Genomic DNA, 15,676 nt, shown 5'->3' on the forward strand with positions numbered 1-15,676 from the left:
CGGGGGGACCCCCCGGGGGGGGGGGGGGCGGGGGGGGGGAAGGCCCGGGCCTCCCAGGGGGGGGGGCCCGGGGGGAGGGGCGGGCCGGCCCCAGCTCACCTAGCAGACCGGATCCCAGGCGGCCCCTCGCCCCATGGCAGCGCGCGCCGGAGCAGCCCGGCTCCGAGTCCGAGTCCCGGCCCCGCACACAAAGCCGCACGGGCGGGAGGCTGCGGCGGCGGCTCCGCCCCCAGGCCAGTCTCGCTCCAATCAGCATCCGCTCACTACCTCAGCCCCGCCCCGCCCCCGCGCTCGGCCTATCACCGACATGATCCTTTACATACGACGCCCCGCCCATAGCACGGGCGGCGCGAGGCGTCTCGCCGGCCTGGTCGCTCCCCTCCCCCCGCAGCGCGCCGGGCGGATCCTCCACGCGCCGGCCCCGCCCCCCGGGCCGGCGGCGGTTGGGGAGGCGGTTGCAGCGCCGCCATGCAGGCCCCGCCCCGCCCCCCGGGACTCGCCGAGCGGCTCCCCCCAGGCCGGCCCGCGGGCGTTCCCGAGCGCCCGGCCGCTGTGCGCAGGCGGGAGAAGGACGGTGGTTACGGAGCCGGTCGTTCACACGCAGACTGGCACCGCACTAACTACATCGGTGCACGGCGCTGCCGTCCACACCGGCTGGGGCCGGGCCGCCGCGCGTTCATTCCCGGGGCTAAGGACCAGACCCAAGCGAGGGGCCGTTTTCGCACGCAGGGCTTTCGGGGGGCAAGCGACTGGCCCTGCCTGGGAGCGGGGATCCGAGGGACTCAGACATCACCCCAGGGAGTAAAAACTCCCCATCTGAGCGGGAGTGGAAGCTTGTCGCGGGCGAGGGTGCGGCGAGTCCAGTAACACAACCGGCGGAAGAAGCAGGAAAGTTTGGTTCCAGCATGATGGGGACTTGCTAATCTTTCCACTGGAGGAAAGGGACTTTCCGCTGATTACAGACACAGTCCTGGGCCCTTCATGCAAGATGCACCATTTCCTTTTAAGGAGCTGCCTTGTATCTGGGCCAAATTCATCCTGAGTGTAATTCAACTTCAGCAAAGTTACACAAAGGATGAACTACTCAAAGCTGTGTTGTTGCTGATTGGGGAACAGGGCCATCTTGGGAATAAAACTACAAAGCCAGAGTGAGCAGCCTTGACAGTGGAGCTGCAGAGATGACCAGTCTGCAGGGAGCTGATAAGAAACCCCACTGTGAGTGGGTACAGTTAGTGAAAGTCACTTTAGGTGTTAGTTAAATATAGAGTTGTCTAGTGACTTGGAGCAAAACTAAGTTATTAAATGAGAAACGACACGGGAATGTCTGTTTTGTGTAGAACCTTCCCCTCCACACTGAACAGGCTGCTGCCCCTGGAAGAAAAGTTTACAGCTGGGAATGAGACAAACTCCGACGAGTGAAGCTTTAGCTAGACAGCGTGCTCAAAAGGGCAGTGTGGACATTGCTGCTTGGCCTGCAGCTTGGCTCTCAAGCCTAAGCAGTCGGATGAGATTGGGAGCCCAAACTGCAACGTCCGTGCTGCTATTTTTAGCACACTAGCTTCAGCCCCAATACCCTGAGTCTGTCTAACTAGGATGGATGGATCGCGCCCAGCTGCAATGTAGACATACTCAGAATGGCCTGCTGGGACTCTAGGATTTTAGATTGGCTGTAAATGAGAGTGATTCAGAATTTCTCCTCTGGCTCCAATTTCAGCCCTAGTCTACTCCATGACCCCTTGCTTCACCTGGCAGGGGCTGCTCCAATAGATTTTCTGAACACATGAAGTCCTGCTAATTTGCAGGGACTCTGGATTACCCTAGGCAGGATGAGGGCTCCCAGATATAACAAGTTATTAAACACCAGTATTTCAGGCCAGTGAGCCATGCTGACCTGGAGAGAAGACACTGCCAAGGGCTAATCTACTTGCTCTATTAAACACCTGAATCTCACTCAAACACCTGACTACTTCCCCAGGACTCCACTGTGCCAGATATAACAAGGGATGGTAAAGCAGTTGAGTCTCTTTCCCACATTTCCACACATTTGGAAGTTCCCTGCACACTAAATAATCTGTGAACCTGCTACCAATCTTAAGGCTGAGGGAATCAGGAACGATACATGAAGCGAGTGTCCTTGTCTGGCCTAGGACCACTGGCATGTCATTGTCCTCTGAGGCTACCTTAAGAAGAGGCTAGCCCAACATCTTCAGTATAATCTAAGATGGCACCCGATGGCTGCTGAATCCCCGTGGGCAGTATAGGTAGGAGGGCTCATCGTTCTAGGCCATCCACCCTGATTCAGAGTTGGGCTTACAGGCAGTTTTGGAGGAGTGGCCGGTCTTGATATGAGGGATTTACACCAGGATCTGACACCTCAAAGCAACAACTTGGGAGTGGATGGCACACCAAGAGGGGCAGGGGCGCTGAGAGGGGTGGGGGACAGGCGGGCAGGGGTGGTGGGCATGCCAAAAGGGGGCAGGAGTGAGGAGTGCACCGAGAGGAGAGGAGGCACCAAGGGGGACAGGAGCAATAAAAGCACCATTCTCATCCATCAGTAGTGGACATTCTCCAATTGCACTCAGAATGGAGACTGGTTCTCCACCTCTGACTAGAGGATGATGGGGACTGCAAACCCGAACGACCTTGTGACCTCAGCTGAACCATATCATCAGCCAGATCTGATGGCAAGAAAACCAGCATGTCAGGGACACCGTGTGTCCTGGTCTCTATACACAGGCTAGGTCTGACCTCTAGAACATGGAGAAACATAAACTTCACAGCCTACTCGAGAGCCAGGAACATCTGCAGAAGTCACCACTAGGCGTAGCTGCCAGTGCTTCCAATTCCATATATGGACAAAAAAGGAGAGGCTGCTGGAATATCTGTGCAAAGGAGGAACATATGTTTCCTGCTAGAGGTAGGCCAATGACACAGCACTGGGCAGCATCCATCGAGTGGGGAGCAATTTCAGCTGAAGAGCCTTTAGACTTAGCACTCCAGCCCCACATCTAATAGCCAGGGCGACAGAGCCACAGTGAAAAGCCAAAGACTAAGGATCACCTTGGAGCTGGGGCTCCTGATTTGATTGGCTGGGACTAGTGTATAAGGGAGGGGGCCCCACAGCCAGGCCTTAAAGTGGGCGTCGGCACTCTCAGCAATTTCCTACCTTCAGGTCTGTACTGAGCGATGATGGTCACTGTCTGCCCTGCCCGTTTCAGAGCTGCTGCCGCCTGCTCGTGAGTTGCATTCCGTAGATTTGCACCATTTACCTGACCAAACACAAATGAGGGAATCCAATTAGTTATTGACAGGGCAGCTGAGAGCCACAATGCCTTGAACTGTCCTCAGCTCACCAGCTGAGACCGGCTTCTCTCCCTCTCAAGTCTGCTCCATACATTCTGCTCAGAAGCCCCTTTCCAGAAATAATCCCCTTAGCTAACGTCCCCCTGAGATATACTAAGCAAGCAATCCAACTGTTGATCAGTGACCAAGTTCCTTCTCTGATCCCTCTGCAACACCACTAGAAACCCCCCATTTATATCTTGACCCCAGACTCCAGTCCTAGCCAAGGCGATACACCTGCACAACTCTCTCTCTCTCTGCAAGTTGCAGTTTGGCTACCACAAGTAGATTGCTGGTTGAGAATAGTGCAGAGGGAAGATGGCTTCACTCACCCCCTATACAGCCCGGGGAAGGTGCTCACTTCCCCCATTCGGGGTTCTATATCCACACAGTGCTGAGCACACAGTGCTACTGCCCCTGTTTGCACCTTAGGACTCCTCACTCTTTGAGGGAGGGAGTCGTCCTGCGAATGCACCCGTTTTCCCCTGGACTGCCTGCTGGTGAACTGAAAGAAACCTGTGAGGGAGCTGACAGCTCTGAAGGTAAAGGTGACAGTTGTCAGCATTGACATTCCTCTGTCTGTGCCAGCGAGATGTTCTGGATTGATTGAAACTGCAGCGATTGAAACTCAGTTGGTGGTCACCTCTACAAATTCTGGGTTAACTTGCAGTGACTGCTACACCCCCAGCAATGGACTGAAATATTTCTGTGTGTGGATGCAAAATGCATTTCAGTTGGCTGAAGGGGAGGGACAGTTTCTCCCATGGAGGTCAGGCCAATATCTACAACCTACCAGTAACAAATTCACATGCATTAGAGAGAAAGGGGTTTTCCCATCACTAAGGCCTTATCTACAGGGAAAAGATTTACTGGTTACACTGATCTAGTTATACAGTCCTCCTGTGTGGGCACGTACTCCAGTATAAGAGTGGCTTTCTTAAACCCCTTCTCAAGCATCATAAGCTATATGTAAAAAGTTACTCTTATACCTGTGTAGTGTGTCCACATGGGGAGGGTGGAGTATACCAGTATAACTAGACCAGTTTGAATTCACACCTTAGCACATACGGAAACACTGTCCTGTGTAGACAAGGACTAGCACTCCAAACTACAGGCTGAGTAAGAGCAACAGCCGATAGGAACAATACACACCCATTTCAGCAGCCAAACAGGAAACCATTACAAATAACACACACACACACACACACACACACACTCTCTCTCTCTCTCTCTCTCTCCTGTCCAAAACGGCTCTAGATACTATCACAGAGTCTCACGGATCACCCTAGTGTCCTCCTTCACCCAGATGATTGAGAACCCCCGCCCCACCCCATGCGCTGTCCAGGAGGAGACATCAGGGCATTCCTCCCCAGACAGTGCCCTCCCACTAGCTCGCTCAGGGCCAAACTCTCAGCTGCATCTGGGGATCTTTTCAGCTCAAAGTCCAGCTCCCAGCTGAACCCCATTAGAGTAAATGCCTCGGAATCTGGCATGCCTGGGTTTCAGGGGACTGATGTCTTCCCTAGCAATGCAGAACTCCAGCAGCTAGGGCTAGTGGAGGCAAGGACTGTGCAAGCTTCCTTCTCACTGGTCTGCCAAGGCACCTCCAGCTAGTCCCATCCTGGACTTCTAGCCACGCCTCTGCAGTCCCGACCTGCGATTTCAGCCCAGGCCAGTTACGCCAAGTACTGTTGTTTTATGATGGGAACAAAGGCATCTTGGAGATTTCATTCCAAACTCCCTTGAGACCTGCTCTGTGTTCGAACCGAGGTCTCTCAAAGCGTAGACATGGTCCCATGGGTGAGCTGAATACACACCTAGGTTCCCAGGGGCTTAGACTCCGGTTGCTGGCCCATGTCACCGCACCTGCACTAGCTAGATGGAAGCGCGCGTGGGTATGCCTCCCTGCTCTACGATTACATCTTCGCTTGCTGTGGAGACACACCCGGAGAGAATCATTCCCCTCCCAAGCATTGTGGCAATCTGCGTTTCTGCCCCAGGGCTCAGCTGTAATTCCTAGCCTCAGCCTCTCCCTCCCTGGGCTGGCAAAAGCTTGGACAGTGGTGCTAGGAACAGCAGGGTCAGGCTGAGGATGGGGAATTTGAACCTTGCTCTACAGCGTTCTCTGCTGCTCAGTTTTGGGAGTCACATCTGTGGGTTGGTCCCTGTGAGGTAAGGGCATAAATTGGTGGGGATCTTCAAAACCCCAGGGAAAGGAGGAAAATCCAGCCCCCCAGATCTGCTCTGGCCTCATCTGCATGGAATCAATACACTCAATACACTCACCCCAGTGGCAGGGGCCAAACTGAGAGATGGAATGTACCTGCCAGGCCAGGCCAAGCTCAGAACCCCCCTAAAAAATCTCTCTGGTGTGTGGCTGAAAGGATGGTTTCTAGGCAGCATCCACACACAGCTACCCTGAGCACACAGTGCTACTGCCCCCATCTGCACCTTGGGGCTCCTCACTCTTTGAGGGAGGGAATCTGGGTTTTGTTGGCCAGACTGCTCAGTTTTCATACTGCAAAGCTCCCCATGCACACGGAGAGCTGAGGAATGAAAACACATGTGTCTGTGACTGGAACTCCAGCAGGACTGCATACATTGCTGTCCGGACTCAGCCGCTGGGGTTCAATCATGGGGCCTGGTATCCAAGCTTCGCTCTCCCAGCTTTGCCCGGCCAGCCTCATTTTGCTGTGGAAAGGGTCAGAATCAGATGGATTTGTGTCTGCACTGCTGAGAATTATAACTAGGGATGCAAAACACAAGGAGATCAAATGAACTGCTAGAGGCCAGGGACAGGCGCTCTGTAAATGCCCGAGGTAGGGGAGACAGGCAGATCGAAGAGGCAGACTGCTAGACATAATGCAGTATAACAGCGAGAGCAGCTCCCGGCACACGAGCCCTGCAGCCGGTCAAGGCCTCTCTCGGCAGCAGTGACAGGACTCACCGACAAGATGCGGTCTCCTCTCCGCAGCTCCCCACTGAGGTCGGCAGGGCCGCCAGCCAAGATGAAGGAGACGAAGATCCCCTCTCCATCCTCTCCCCCGACGATGTTGAAGCCCAGTCCAGTGGAGCCTTTGTGCAGGATGATTTTCCGGGGCTCTCTATGTGAACAGACATCAGACATTTAGAGAAAGGAGGCCACAACTGCCAACAAAGTCAACTGCAGTGCCCTGGGATCTGGTGCTTCCAGCTGTGCAGAAAGAAGGAAAGCCACTGAGCGCAGCAGGGCGAGAGCTTCCTGACGCACCTGGAATCTGGCAGGGCTGAAGTCTCCCCTGCACCCAAGCTCAGCCTCTTGCGACTCATCAGCCAGCAATGAGGAGGCTGGCAAATCACAGAGCAGGTGCTGGGAGTTGCACCATCCAACAGGCTGGAGCCTAGGGCTCCCGTCAGTCACAGGATCTGGGCCAAGGGCTGGAGGCGTTTGGAGCTCAGCAGCCGGCTGAACAGGCCTCTGTACACAGAGGAAAGGAGCTGGGGAAGGGAAGGGAAGGACTGACTCTGGGCACTACAATGGGGCTCCAGAAAAGCTGCAGCCTGGGCAACATGCCACCAGGCTAAGGCTGCCTGGCAGCGAACTGGGAGGCAGTTTTATGCCAGCCAGACTTTCACCCTGGGAATAAGCAAAGAGCACGGACTGGCAAAACCCACTCCTTGGCACCGTCATGGATTTTACAAAATCATTTCCATCGCGACTCACTCTGGAACATCTTGAAGTGCTACTGAACGCTAACACAAATAATTAACTTTATCAAGGCTTTATATCAAGGTGCAGGTCGCCCAGGTGAAATAAATGCAGATGTGAGTCAATGGTTTAACACAGACACTGGTGTCAAGCATGGATGTGTTCTGTCATCTCTCCTGTTTGGCTTTGCCATTGACTTCCTTAAGGACAAATCCAACACAGGTAATGCCTGGCTCAGCAGCAATACACTAGAAGATCTAGATTTGGTTGATGACATCGTCCTTCTAAGGGATAGTTCAACTAGACTGTCCAGCATCACAAAACAGATGGGATTAATAGTTAATTATGAAAAAAACAAACTGAACAAGAACCCCAGCAATTACCAACTCAAGCATTCCTTTGGAAGGCAAAGGAAGAAAGAAGTGAGTCAATTCACGTACCTTGGTATTAACATGCAAGCTAATGGGAATGTCCAGAAAGCAATAATGTCACAAATTGGCAAGGCAGCAGCTGCATTTACCACAAGGATTCTCAAACTCTTTCTACTGGAACCCCCTTTGAAAATATTTCAGGCTCTGATGACCCCCTTCCTCCATACCATGCCACCATTACTTCTGTGCTGCTGCTGGCGACAGTGCTGCCTTCAGAGCTGGTCACCCGGCCAATAGTCGCCACTCTCTGGCCGCCCAGCTCTGAAGGCAGCACAGAAGTAAGGATGGCAATACCGTGACCCCCCTACAAAAGGCTTGTGACCCCCTTTTGGGTCAAGACCCCCAGTTTGAGAAATGCTGATTTACTAGCTTAAACAAGATTTGGTGATTGAAAATCTAATGTATACAAATTACAAATCTGGAGCCCAAATGTTATTTCTGTCTTAACATACGGATGTGAAAGCTGGAAATTCACCAAAGGTACAGGGAGACAGACATTTAAGTGCCTTAGAAGCAAATGCCTCAGGAAAATACTAAGCAATTAAGTGGAACAAATTTATACCAAAACGCTGAGATCCATCAGAGAGTTTAACAACACTTTATCTCTAAAGTTACCCAGGAAGATGATGGAAATACCCAGGACATGTGCTAAGAATGAAGCCAGAGCATCTGCTGTGGAGGAACATGTTAAAGTGGCAGTAATCCCTGTGCAGGACACTACTCAGAGAAGTAAAACATACGGGATTTAACCACCCTGAGGCCATGCAAAGAGCAGCCCAGGCCAGACAGGGAGAGTGGAACCCTGTTCATGCCCTAAGTCAAGTTTGGTTGTGCAGGAAGGGTTCAGATTCTGATTCAGGGGACTGAACAGGCCCCTCTGCGCACAGAGGAAAAGAGCTGGGACAGGGAAGGACTTCGACTCTGGGCGCTACAATGGAGCTCCAGAAAAGCTACACCCTGGGCAATATGCTGCCAGGCTGCAAGGGGGCCTTTTCCATGAGCCCCACGGGACACACACAGGCTCCACTACCATGAGGTGTGAGGGAGATTTCTCCCCCTTCACTGACATACACATCCTGGCAGCAGGATTTACAGCGAGGGACACTGGGAGGGAGCCCAGTCCACCGCCTCCCCATACTGGGGTGAATGTCCCTTGGAGACAGTTACGGGAAGTAGCTAGTAAGACGAGAGGGAGAGCAAGCGAAGGAAAGAAAGAAGGAAGAGTAGGATGTGTAAGAAGGGCTTAGGCCTGGGCTGCAGCCTCTCGCCCCAGGCCCGCATAGGCCCCATGGTGTGGGCGGGACAGGGACTGGGGTGTGGGGGCTGGCACTAGGAGGAATGTGATGGAATTAAGGAAAAAGGAAGGCAGAGTCTCAAGCCAAGCCCTGACGGGGAACAAGAGCCAGCTATGGAACTGTCTCCAGGGGAAGGGGTGGGGGTCCAACCGCTCACGACACTATGCTAGTAAATGTTCAATAGAGAACAATCCTGCCCTGGCTCCTAGGAGATGGACTGGATGGGACCTCTGGACCTCACTTCATAGGCTGCCCCCTCCTGCCCCGAAAGCTGCCATCTCTGTGGCTCAAGGGCAGCAGCCCTTAAAGCACTGTGGCATTTCTGCAGAGAAAGGATGCTGCAGGGAAGGGGGCCAGGCTGGCGCCCATGGGCTCACAGCTGGCCTGGTTCTCTGTGACCCTGGGAATTCTCAGACAGCAGGGAGAGCAGTTTGTTTGGCTGCGGCATCTAAACCACTGTGTCCAACCTGGAGTGTTTAGTCTTCTGCTTACAGAAGCTGGAGTCTGTAAGTCCCAGTGCCCTGCAGTCTTGCTGATAGACAGACCCCCTGTCCCACTGCAGGGAGGCGTTGTTTCAGTGGAGTAAACTTCAGTACAAACCTCCGCCCACCACTGCTCAAAACCACAGACACTGAGGGCTAGCGTTCCCCCAACACAACCCCCTAACTCCAGTTCTGTGTCTGCGTTACATCCAGCTGATGTTAACCGGGGCTGCACACACTCCTGTCTGCCTTCCAGGATAAGCATCGTTAACTCCTAGGTTATACCAAAGCTTGGCACAAGCAGAAATGCCAGGCATAGATCAGCTAGGACTTTTCGGTCAGTTCCGGTATCACCCCAGCCAGGCACTGCACCCTGTGCCCGGAAACCTCTCCCAGACGCTCCTCGCTGCCTGGACAATGGTCCCACTCCCCTTCCCTGCATCAGCTCAGACTAAGTGGTATTACAGAACAGTACCTTTGGTCCCATTTCTTCCTGTGGCCTGGCTGCTGCCGGGAGGGAGAGACAGATGGGGGTCCCCCATAGGACATGGATGACGAGACGTTAACAGTGAACATTGGTGTGCTGCGCGCTCTGCCTGTGGTTTCCCTGCCTGGTTCTTGCTCCCCAACTGAGCATGCGAGGAACAGGAATGTTCTGAATGCTCTCAGCTCTCAACCCCCTGCTCTGTTTATCTCTGCCTTCTCTCTCCTGGGGCTGCTGCAGGACACGCGTCTTCTTCACCCGCACTCAGCTATTGAGAGGACACAGACTTCAGCACTTACTTCATTCTGCTTAGACCTTACGGACTTAACCCATTCTTGCCCTCACAGGCAAAGCCAGTATCATCCAAGCCAAGGTGCGGAACAAAGGCTAAGCTGGCAAGTTTACTTTGTATACTTGGAATATTGTCCAATAACACATCCTGGCCCGTGTTAACCTCTCCCACCAGCACTGACCCTAAGCCCCTCAGCAGCACCTTCCCCTAGAATACAGAAGTGCAATGGCATCAAACCGCCAATCAAACCCTATGCAGTTGGGGCCAAATCAGCATGCAGTACCAGAGTGCAAAGGGCCAGTACACTGCTCACTGATACAGGCAAAAACACCTGTTTCATGTCAACCATCTGCTGTACCAACAGCCTCTGACTGTTCACCTAGAGCAGTGCTCGCACGGTCAGCTGACACTGACAGGAGGACTGGCTGCTGCCTGTCCAGGCAGATCAGGAGAGCAGAGACCACCATTCTATCTGCTGCCCTAGCACATAGCTGTGTGCACAAGAGCTCAGTGCTCCCTCCGTGAGGGAGCCCTCACACCCCATCACCAGTGCAAGAACCCTGCATTAAAAGAACCCATCAGATTAAGGTGATTGTATTCAGACCCTCTGAACGTCTGTCAAAAGAGAACATTACCCTCATGTGGTGAGCCCAAAACCCCTTAGTCTAAATTGCCACCCCAACACGCCTCTCTCCCCAATCCCCATCCTAAACAATCCACCTCAGTCCCCCTCCCGCTCTCCTGGCCTAATCTGGGGAGTTGGGGGCAGATGGTGGGGCTCTGGAGGAAGATGGGGGTGCTGCTCTTGCCAGGCTAAGTTTGCACTGGAAATTCAGAGAGTGGAATGTGGGGGCGCTTGTCAGTACAGGGCAGCGGAGCAGCCGGATGCACGGCTGGCGAGTGGAGTGGGGGCGGCGGTGGAGCCAGCTGACGGTGGGGATGGGAAGTTGGGCAGAGAACATGGAAAGTGCTGTGCCAGTGGTAAGCAGGTTATCATGAACAAGGGCCGGCCCTGAGTAAATCCTGCAGGCACAGAGTTCAGACACCCAGACACCCAGGTCCTGAGGCTTTGGCTGATTTCTCTCTCTCTAGCTTCCACTCTGAACACTGGGTTTGTCTGGTAACAAGGGACTGAAGTGCCCGTGCAGAGGCCTTGTCCCTGGCAGTGTCTCACACGGCAGTCTGAGACCAAGAGCGCCCTGAGTGCTGGGCAGGACCTTTGTTTTTCTGGCCATGCCCCAGCCAGCATTTGCTCAGCTGTCCATTCAGTTCAGTCAGTGTCCTCCCTAGCCTTCCCTGTGGGCCAGGAATGGCCCCCTGCCACACTTCCCCACTGGGTGAGGCTGCAGGGCTGGAAACCAGGCAAAAGCACCAGCGCTGACTGCAAAGAGCCTGTGTTAATGGCTTTGAATTGGGGTGTTAGGAGCTCAGATGCTCTCTCCTCCTTCCCGCAGGCTGCATCATACTCCTGAAGGGAGGCTGACCTCTCCTGAGGTAAGGCCTCTCCCCCGACAGTGCTTCCACACCCCGACTAACAGACAGGGTCGCTATGGAGACGAGTAACCCTCACGGGGGGGGGGGGGCAGACATAGAAACAGTCCCTGCCCCAGGAGGTAGACGGGCTAGTCCAGGCCCAGACTGCCCCATTCAGAGAGAGGCAGGCCTGGGCCTCACCCAGTGTGGCTGAATGGCTTTGCGGCAGGAAGGGTATGACTGCGGAGAGGAGGTTGAGGGGAGGGGGCAGTGTGAGGGGGAGTATAAACCCCATCGTGGTAAGAAGGGGTTAATAGAGAGCTCTATTAGCCGAGTGTGTTCCAGCTGGAGATGTGTCAGACTAGGGCGCAGTCCAGAGGAAGGTGTTCAGAGCAGTGGGGAGGAGACCCAGGGCAGAGGTGGGCTGGAGTCCCTGCTCTGGCAGGAGTCAAGCAGAGAGGGAACCATGGCAAAGCCGCAGGGCTGGAGAGAACACCTGTGCTGAACCTTGACAAAGGAGCAGAGCTCCAGGGGGTCACCCTGTGGGCTGATGTTCTGCAGAAGAGTGGGGAACAGGCGAGCCTAAGATGGGCTAAAGGCTCCAGCCTGACACAGGTAGACGTTGCTGAGTACTTGTTTTGTCTGGTGTTGGGGGTTTGCCGAGGGACTCAAGGGAGAAGCCCTGGGAGCTGCTCCTCTGGAAGAAGAGGGAGACAGAAGAGGAGTCCAGATGTACCGAAAGATGTTCTGTTGATTACTCTTATTTTGTTGGACATTATTTGTTTGGGACATTGATACCCAGAAGGGGTGGAACTATCCTGGGGCCTGGCCAGAGGCCAAGTATTCACCATGCCAGGCCACTGAAATCCCGAGGAAGAGCTGCTGGAATGCCGGGCATGCCACAAGGTGGTTGGATGGTGAGCCTATGGCAGGCCTATGATGTGAAATTCCAAGTCCGGCCCCACTTGCCCTGGGCTCAGGGGACTGGGGAGGCTGCAGACCATGGAGTGTCTCTTACTACTGCACAACTTCTGGGAAGAACACTTCGTTGTTAGCGTCTCAGCGCTTGGCACAGCCATGGCCTCTTCTGCACGGAGTGACTCACCCACGTGGGGCTGGAATGAGACAGCACCAAAATCATGGCCCCTTTTGTTCAAATCAGGATTGGCCCCAAATACCCTGCCTTGTGCTAGCCCTGCATGGCTGGACTCACGTGTCCTCTGTCTCTGGACTGTCTATATCAGGCTAGGACTCAAGGAAAGGAACCAGATTTTAATCTGGTTTAGCACAGGTCCACCCAAAAAGGTTTCTAACATGGTCTGGGCAGCCAGTGTTTAACCACACCTCAGACTAGACAGGACTCAACTAGATGAGGCTAGCAGAGTTCTGACATGGTGTGGCCCCATCCCCACTGACTGGCCAGATCAGGGCAGCACCTTTAACCCTGCTTCCCTAGCTGTGTTTGAACCACTCCGTGGATGCGGGTCTGGGTGCATTTCCTCTCAGTTGCTCCCTTTCCCTCTTGGCTTTGGAAGCCACATCTGAAGTGTCTGCTTGGAGTAATGGATGGCAGCTGCCTAATGTAAACGCTTCGTCCCCACAAAGGCACGGCCACAGAGCGATCTCAGCCAAGTCCTACGGAAACGTCACGTGGCTGGCAGCACGGGGGACTGGAGGGGTTAGTTTGTAACTAGGCGAACGACTTGGCCAAGAGCTGAGAGCTGTGCCTATACAAAGGTGATCTCCTGGGCTTCGTCCAGCTCTCCTTTTGTCGTCTCCAATGCGAAACAGAAGGAAAACACAAGAGCACAGGCACAGGTATTCTGCATCAGCCCAATGCTCCAATCAGCCCAGTATCCTGTCTCCAACAGTGACCAGCCCCAGATGATTCAGAGAAAGACAGGACAAGATCCCATCAAAGGGCACACTATAAGAACCTGGAGAGATAGATAGGAAGAATAGGATAAAGCCCAAAGAACTAAGTCTCTTATCCCACCCAACAGATCTCAGTGATGATTCACACCCTTCTCTTCTCTTACGCTCATATGGGAGTAGGATGCAGTTAGTGAATAGCACACTGCCGCATTAATGCCCCAACCCTCGTATCAAACAAAATGCAGTGGGGTCTTTAATGACTACAGAAAGGCCAGGACTTTGATTTTATGCCTTACCCCACCCCACCCGCCAAAACCCCCCCAAACCCCCCCAACTGCCTTCAGCAGTACAGCACCCTCTAGCAGCATGGTGGGCACTGGGGTCCGTGCTAACGGTAGGAACAATGGCTCCTCCTGAATCAACACCACTCCCCGCAGTGCCGCCCCAGGCAGGGATGGGCTCAGGGCTGACTCAGCGGAGCAGCCGGCTACCAGAGCTCTTGTGACATCAGAAAGAAAGACCCCAGCTGCCCTCCGGGCTAGAGGTGACTGCTGGTCACGCAGCAGTAAAACGCACGTGGAGACTGCGCTGGCTCCCGCTCAGGGCCCTGCGTGCGTCACGGTGGTTTTGCTGCACATGGTACATGAGGATGAGTTGCTGTTTGGTGTCTACCCAGATAGAACTTCTCCAGCGAACAATTCCCCCGCCCCCCGGCCTAACGAGTTCATAGGTTTCCATTACCAGCCCGAGTGGGCGAGGGGTGGGCAGGAGGGAAGCCAGAGCAGGGGCACGACGTGGGCACTGTCTGCCATGGGCGGTGAGCGCAGGGCTGGCTACGGAGAACGCAAGCGCTGGAGGCAGCTCACTGAGACGCAGAGTGAAGCTGGCGTAGCCGAGGAAGGCCGCGCGCTTAGGCAGAGCCCACCACACGACAAATCAAAGCCTGGAGAATCCAGCAGCAGCCGGCACCGGCCGTTAGACGCGGCTCCTGCCAGCCTCCCTGGGTCTGTGCCTCGATGGCCCTGGGCAGTGTCTTTTGCAGCGTGCAGCAGCATCCTCTAGTGGCCAGTCACTGGCACTGCACCACAAATAACAGCCCAGTTATTGCTTCTTCACGCCTAGTCTATGCTTAAGGGTCTGGAGGGAGGAAGGGGAGGGGAGGGGAGGGGAGGGGCTGCTTTGCTTTACCCACGTCTGTCCCCATGAATGTGCGTCTGACACAGAAAGGCCCGTCAGTGATGGGCCCAACATGAATGATACACTACAGCCTCCAGTCATAGCCCCCATGTTACGGCTCCCAGGGGAGCTGGAGCCGGGATGCTGCAGACCTTGGGTACGGGGACACACGTGCACGTTCAGGGCAAGATGGAGGCACTTAACTGCTTGACTTCATTTGAACTCCACATTGCCCTGGACATGCAGGAGCTCCTGTTCAGGGAGAGAAATTAAAGCAGGGACAGAGCCCAGCCATCAGGACCCGAGTGACAGGGCCCAGCGACAGCACAGGGCTGCAAAGGGGCCCCAAGCGTTGGGGGGTCTCAGGAGCGAATGCAATGCAAATCACTGATACTCCGCATAGGAGCTCGGCCATTCCCTGCTGAAACAGCTAATCGGCTGCTGTATCCACACCGCGTGTGCACATCTCCCATTGCCAAGGAAACACAACCCTCCCCTCGCACATCAGTCCAACCCCAGTGTGCCCTCGCATCGCCTTTCACACCACACGGAGCACTCCATCCACGGATGCTGTGAGACCAGCACGTCATCATGTGATGCTGCTGCCACAGTGCAACAGCGTCAGGTTGTGAGACGAAGTGGACATGTGAGGACAATTTACAGTCCTTTATTATTTATATTTGGGACCCAATAGCGTGCTCCAAGGCTGGGCAACCCCTACCCCGAGCCGGTCCTAACCCCGCCATCACCCCAACCCCCAGCCCGAGTCGGTCCTAACCCCGCCGTCGCCCCCACCCCGAGCCACTCCTAACCCCGCCATCGCCCCCATCCCCACCCCGAGCCACTCCTAACCCCGCCATCGCCCCAACCCCCACCCCGAGCCACTCCTAACCCCGCCATCGCCCCGACCCCCACCCCGAGCCGGTCCTAACCCTGCTGTCACCCCCACCCTTGCCCCGAGCCGGTCCTAACCCCGCCCTCACCCCCACCCTTGCCCTGAGCCGGTCCTAACCCTGCCATCGCCCCCATCCCCACCCTGAGCCGGTCCTAACCCCGCCCTCACCCCCACCCTTGCCCCGAGCCGGTCCTAACCCCGCCCTCACCCCCACCCTTGCCCCGAGCCGGTCCTAACCCTGCC

General features: G+C 54.9%; 1 protein-coding gene across 9 annotated transcripts in view; it reads right to left on the reverse strand.

The window, feature by feature from the left end:
• The window catches only part of DLG3 (discs large MAGUK scaffold protein 3), a 171,881-nt gene that overhangs the window by 52,357 nt on the left and 103,848 nt on the right, over nucleotides 1-15,676 (reverse strand). For 7 of the 9 annotated variants that reach the window (XM_034782715.1, XM_034782714.1, XM_034782713.1 and 4 more), the window contains 2 exons: nucleotides 6,290-6,446; nucleotides 3,167-3,269 (listed from right to left, as the gene is read on the reverse strand). In XM_034782715.1, coding sequence (XP_034638606.1) covers nucleotides 3,167-3,269; nucleotides 6,290-6,446 — 260 coding nt within the window. Of the gene's footprint in view, nucleotides 1-99; nucleotides 194-3,166; nucleotides 3,270-6,289; nucleotides 6,447-9,713; nucleotides 9,835-15,676 lie in introns of those variants that run through there. The other 2 variants (XM_034782719.1, XM_034782721.1) reach the window with 2 other exon arrangements.

The sequence above is a fragment of the Trachemys scripta genome, chromosome 9 (assembly GCF_013100865.1).
Source record: "Trachemys scripta elegans isolate TJP31775 chromosome 9, CAS_Tse_1.0, whole genome shotgun sequence".
Taxonomy (NCBI): domain Eukaryota; kingdom Metazoa; phylum Chordata; order Testudines; family Emydidae; genus Trachemys; species Trachemys scripta.